The sequence below is a fragment of the Neophocaena asiaeorientalis genome, unplaced genomic scaffold, assembly GCF_003031525.2.
Source record: "Neophocaena asiaeorientalis asiaeorientalis breed wild unplaced genomic scaffold, Neophocaena_asiaeorientalis_V1.1 scaffold30, whole genome shotgun sequence".
NCBI lineage: Eukaryota > Metazoa > Chordata > Mammalia > Artiodactyla > Phocoenidae > Neophocaena > Neophocaena asiaeorientalis.
Window position 1 is genome coordinate 15,771,408 of NW_020174923.1, and position 6,000 is coordinate 15,777,407.

General features: G+C 50.7%; 1 protein-coding gene across 4 annotated transcripts in view; it reads right to left on the reverse strand.

The window, feature by feature from the left end:
* The window catches only part of ITGB3 (integrin subunit beta 3), a 55,845-nt gene extending 50,871 nt beyond the window's left edge, over nucleotides 1-4,974 (reverse strand). For all 4 annotated transcript variants that reach the window (XR_003005417.1, XM_024760878.1, XM_024760877.1 and 1 more), the window contains exon 1: nucleotides 4,864-4,974. Coding sequence is in view for 3 of the 4 variants with exons in the window: in XM_024760878.1 (XP_024616646.1) it covers nucleotides 4,864-4,930 (67 nt within the window). In the remaining variant the exon portion in view is untranslated. The remainder of the gene's footprint in view (nucleotides 1-4,863) is intronic.
* Nucleotides 4,975-6,000: the final 1,026 nt, after the last annotated feature.

Genomic DNA, 6,000 nt, shown 5'->3' on the forward strand with positions numbered 1-6,000 from the left:
TGGATCTGGGTTTAACAGATATAGCCCCCTGCTTTCAGGGTAACTGTCTCAGAACCTGAGGAAGACAGAGTAGCCTGGGATAACCTCTTAGCATTCTGATATACGCAACAACATGGATGAGTCTCGAACACATTATGCTAAGTGAAAAAAGCCAGACTTGGGCTTCCCTGGTGGCGCAGTGGTTGAGAGTCCGCCTGCCGATGCAGGGGACACGGGTTCATGCCCCGGTCCGGGAAGATCCCACATGCCGCGGAGCGGCTAGGCCCGTGAGCCACGGCCGCTGAGCCTGCGCATCCGGAGCCTGTGCTCCACAACGGGAGAGGCCCGCTTACCGCATAACAAAAAAAAGCCAGACTTGAAAGGCTACATACACATTGTATGATTTCATTGATATGACATTCTGTAAAAGGAAGAATTGCAGGGACAGGAAACAGATCTGCCAGGAAATAAAGGTGGGGAAAGGAAATTGTTGACAAGGAGCTCAAGACAACTCTTCAGGGTGATGGAAATATTCTGTATCTTGATTATGCTGATGGTTACTTGACTGTGAGCATTTGTAAAAATTCATAGAACTGTACACCTAAAAAGGATGAATTTTACAGTACATAAATTATACCTAAATAAACTAACTATAAAGAAAAGAGTGTTCCTGGCGATACTGTGTGCATGCAGAGAAAGGCAAATTTTATAAATGTTTGCTGCAGAGTCTCCCATTTAAATAAACACCAGCAGTTCACACAGGGAGAACAGGCAGTGTCATTTCCCTGCTGCCACCTGCACTTCCACTTGTGACCTGAGCTCCATCAGCCACAATGATTGTCCCACTCAGAAAGGGCCAGGGGTCAGGAGAAGAGAGAAGAGGCGATGGGGTGACGCAGCAGGCCAGCTCTGTGGGCAGCAGAGGGGGGTGGGTCAAGCCAAATGGTTGATCCCTGAAGCCGCTCAGTCATTCCCCCAGTTAATTATCTGTCTGCTGATTCATGAGTTGTGGGTCCTGTGGGCATATTTCCTGGCTATCCCTGCCAACAGGGGCAGAAGGAGTCTTAGGGCTGGGAGGGGATGATAACCAGAGATCCTGAGTGGGGTGGGCAGTTGTAGAGGGGGAATTTCTACTAGGAAATTCCAGAGTCATATCCAGACTCCCCCTCGTCACTGTTGCCTCCTTGCCCCAATTATGCTGTGCCCAGGAGACCTCAGCCGCTCACACTCACAATTTTGAAGGTGGTAAAGAAGAATGCTGCCCTCCTGTGTATATTCTCCCAGGAGGTGGGGGAAAAAGCAAACACTTCACGGAGGATCCCCTGAGTTTCCAGCACCCTCAGAGCAGAGGTCTAAATGGCACAAAAGTATAGAGGTCCAAATGCCCAAAGAACTCATGGGCTTGGCTGTATTCTAATATCCTCCAGAATGCCCAGATGGAGCACTTGAGGATCGTGTATGGATGAATACAGACATTCAAATATTGGGTATCTCGAGGTGAGGCACATCTCCTCTAGATGCCTTTCCATAGGTACGTATTTTGCCACCTATGTGTCAGCCACTGGGCATAGAGTGTCAAACAAAATAGACATGTCCTTCTTCTCAAAACCTGTGAATGTATTTTACTTTCCTCTTTTCCCAGGGACAGAACTTAAGGTTTTCTCATGGATAAAGCAAACGTATGGGCCTCTCTTCCTCTTGGACTCTTCTGTGAATTCTTATTGCGACGGAGTGGCTGAGATATGCCAAGCCACAGATGCAGAATGGGTTGAAATAAGGAGGAGTCCCCTGTCACATAGGCATGGGAAAAGGGATCCCATGGGTCTCATTTAGGAACCTGGATTGTATTCATGCATGAAGCAGTAGCAGCCTTACCTCCAATACATTGTAGTTACCAAGGATAGGAAGAATAATGCCATTTATTGAAAACTTTTTTTGTGCCTTCATCTCATTTAACTGGCACAATCATAGAAGTATTATTTCCTCCACTTTACAGATGAGGAAACTGAGGACCCAAGAGATTAAGTCACTTGCCCAAAGTAAGACAGATAGTAAGAGGCAAAATCAAGAATTAAACCCACATCTGATTGGCTTTAAATCACAGCTGTCCCCTTCCCCAGCCAACAAGGCTTCCTCCTATGTCTCTCCAGGCTCTGAGGGCTCCTGCAGAGGGTTTCAGTTGGAGAGTTTCCAGGATATAAATCAGGAGGAGAAATCAGCACCTCAGCTCAGAACTAACCAATTTAGATGGTGATAGCAAACAAAACTTGTCACTCAGTAGGTCTCAGATTAGAATAAAGAACCATATTTGGGGGCTTCCCTGGTGCCACAGTGGTTGAGAATCCGCCTGCCAATGCAGGGGACATGGGTTCGAGCCCTGGTCCGGGAAGATCCCACATGTCGCGGAGCAACTCAGCCTGTGTGCTACAACTACTGAGCCTGTGCTCTAGAGCCCGCGAGCCACAACTACTGAGCCCGCGTGCTGCAACTACTGAAGCCTGTGCCTAGAGCCCATGTTTTGCAACACGAGAAGCCACCGCAGTAAGAAGCCCGCGCACCACAACAAAGAGTAGCGCCTGCTCGCTGCAACTACAGAAAGCCCGTGTGCAGCAACGAAGACCCAATGCAGCCAAAAATAAACAAATTAAATTAATAAATTTATATAAAAAATAAAAGAACCATATTTGGGGAAGCCACAAGACCCAAGAGTTCTTGAGTGAAGCTGAAAAGATCACCTTTGCACATAAATTCCAAAACTCAAGTCTACGCTCCAACAACCTCTCTATTCCCCATATGAGACTCTCCCACTCTGGGGTGGCCTCTCTGTGCCACCGCCACCCAGTTCTGTCTCTGTCCCTTCAACACTGTGTATCCCAATATAGCTCTCCAACTCTCATCCTGCATCTGCTTCCCAGGGATCTGATGTTACCTGCAAGCCAGCCCCCAACACTGAGATGGGGGATTTAATGACAATTGCAACTGCTTTTACGGGGGGCTTATTACTCTGGAGGTCTTCTCTAGAGCCCATGCTCTTAAATATGACTCTATCCTGCCTCTCAGAGGGAGTCTGAGGCTAGCTCAGTACGACCTATCACCACTTCTGGAATCACCCCAATCACAACGATGAATCTGTGAACAGATCCCCAAGTGGATATTTCATGCAAACTTAGGTATGTCAATGCAGTGGAATCCTCTACGTATTATTGGAAAAAAAACCAGATCGACGAAAGGTATACTCAGGGGTGGAGAAAGAGACACCAAAATAACAAATACACTCTTCATTTTCACTAATTGATCCAAGCACCACGCTAGGCTCTATCTTGTGTTACCTTACTTACTTCTAAAACTGTAAGAAAATATAATGATTAGATTCAGAAACCATTCTGAAATTCAGGAAGCTGTAGATGTGGAAAAAAAAAAAAAAAAGCAAAAATGTTTTAAGTTCATGGAAGCAGGCATCTCCGTAGGAGACACCTGAATTGCCTCTGGATTTCTCCATTCAGACAGCATCTGAACCAAGGCTCTAACCTCTCCCAGGGCTGAATGCTGGAGATTCATAATTCCATGCCATAGTCATCAGGCTGCTCACTGCAGGCTAAAGACATCAGCTGACCTGTTTGAGCATCTGTCACATGGGAAGCTTCAGCAGTAATAACTTAAACAGCCCCCTATATATTATCTCTAACTCCTTCATCAAGTTATGGGTCATAAATTGTGATGATTTCATGAGTGTATACTTATCTCCAAATTCAAGTCATATACATTAAATATATACAGCGTTTTGTACGTCAATCATACCTCAATAAAGTGGTTTTTTTTAAATGATGCTGTTGCCCTCTCCTGCACAATCTCTTATACATGCACGAGTCTTGAAGGAAGTCATCAAGTATTTATGAATAGCTATCTTCGAAATGGCCTTAGCAATAAATCTTACTTTTTAAAAAATATCCTCTGCAGGAACTAAGTTGCCCTACAATGAGTACTACTCTTTTCACTAAAAGTAGGTATATGCACACTTGTGCGTCCTCTGCAGAGAAACACAGAGGACCAGGAGCCAGAGTTCTCCCTGGGAAGGTCACCCAGGCTCCAGAAAGATCACGGGCAGCACCCTTGGGCTGTGCTCTGCTCTGCCCCTCGCAGCACCAAGGAGGCCGAATGCCAACTGCCTTGGCAGCTAATAGTGTGTGCAGCAGCAGGAGAGACAAAGCCAGGGAGCCAAGCCAGCTCCAGGGACCCCTGGCGTAGCAGCTCGCATACAGGGGAGATTTTTCGGATGCTGGGTTTGTCCCGGAAGCAGAGGCACCGCTGCCACCCGGGGACACTGTAGGAGGCAGAGCCCTCATCTTCCTCCGAATCGTTCCCGCGGGGAGCCACCAAGCAAAAACCAAACAGAAACTTGGGAGAAAGTGTACACAAAGAGAAAGGGGAATGTCGAGTAACCGGCAAACCCGGGGGCGCCCAGACTCTCATCCGAGAAGCTACAACCGCATCCCTCTGCCAACGCGCGGGAACAGCCCCGGGAAGCCCCAGCTCGCCCTGGCTTCCAGAGCCAGTCGGCCTTCGGAGGGCCGGGACCACCTGCGATACGCGCAGCCGGGGCTGAACTCGGGGCTCAGAGATGCGCCCACCTCACCGCGTACGTTGAGACCAACCGGAGCAGGCGCCTAACCTGGCTAAGGGCTTCGGTGTCCCGGCGGACCCATCCCTAGGTAGCCTCTCGCCTTTCCCACAGCGGGGCCCGGAAGGTCCCCAGCTCCGGGCTCCGACAGCCCCAGGCTGGCCCCGCACACTCGGAGCGCAGCCGCGCAGGACCCGCCCGCCCGGTTTCCCCGCTCGAAGTCTGCACACTTGGCTGCGTCCCCGCCGCGCGGGAGCCTCACTCACCTCCGACGCCGACGCCCGCCAGCGCCCCCAGCACCAGCACAGCGGCCCACAGCGGCAGCGCTCGCATCTCGTCCGCTGGACGCCGCGCTACGCCTCGGCCGCGTCCTCCAGCCCCACAGTTAGCAGCGGCGCCCGCGGCCGCTTTTCCCGTGGCCGAAGGGGAGGGGACGCAGGGGGTGGGACGCAACGGGGCGGGCCGTGGACTTGCGCTTCCTCCCCTCTGGCACTTTTCTGGACCCTCCACCGCATGGAGGGGAAGTGAGAAACCGCCGCTCGTTTCTCGCCACTTCGGCTCAGCCGCCGAGGATCGCCGGCCGGTACGCAAGGCAAGACTGGGACCGGGGAGAGGGGGGCGGGGGTCGAGGTCGCATCTTCCGTAGACATCCTGGTCCCCGGGTGCGCGCTGGGCACTTGGAATACTTAGAAAAACCAGGAGCCTCTGGCACTTTTCCCTGGAGACACCCACGCGGCTTTCTCTTTCCCCTGAATTCCTTGGGCACTTGCCCTCTGTACCTTGAGTTTTGGTCATTCACACATTCATTTAATTGACAAACCTGCTGAATGCCTACTCTGTGCCAGGCCCCGGTTTAGTCCTTTATCATTCACTCATTTTTATCTTGGGTTGGTTCGGTTTTCAGGTAAACTGTAAACCTCTTGAGGACAGGACCAAAACCATCTCAAGCTGTGTAAGCACTTGATGTCCAGAAAGGGCCTTTCTCTACAAATACTTGCTTGCACAGGGTAAGTATCTGATAAACGTTTCAAGACACAGTCAATATACTACCTCCACTCAAACTCACAGGCTTTGGAGCTTTATCTCTCTTCAAAGGCCTCCTGCCTCCGCCGAATCCTACCTATTGCTCTCTGGGTCCTCCCCAAACTAGAAACTTCAGGAGGCTCAAAGGGGCAAAATGCTAGGGCTATGAGCAGGAGGCCACCAGTGGCAGGGGCTGGTTCAGGCTGCCTCGATGGGAAACTCCAAGGATGATTACAAACAAGGCCTGAAGACTTCCCTGGTGGCGCAGCGGTTAAGAATCCGCCTGCCAGTGCAGGGGACACGGGTTCGAGCCCTGGTCCCACATGCCACAGAGCAACTAAGCCCGTGCACCACAACTACTGAGCCCATGTGCCACAGCT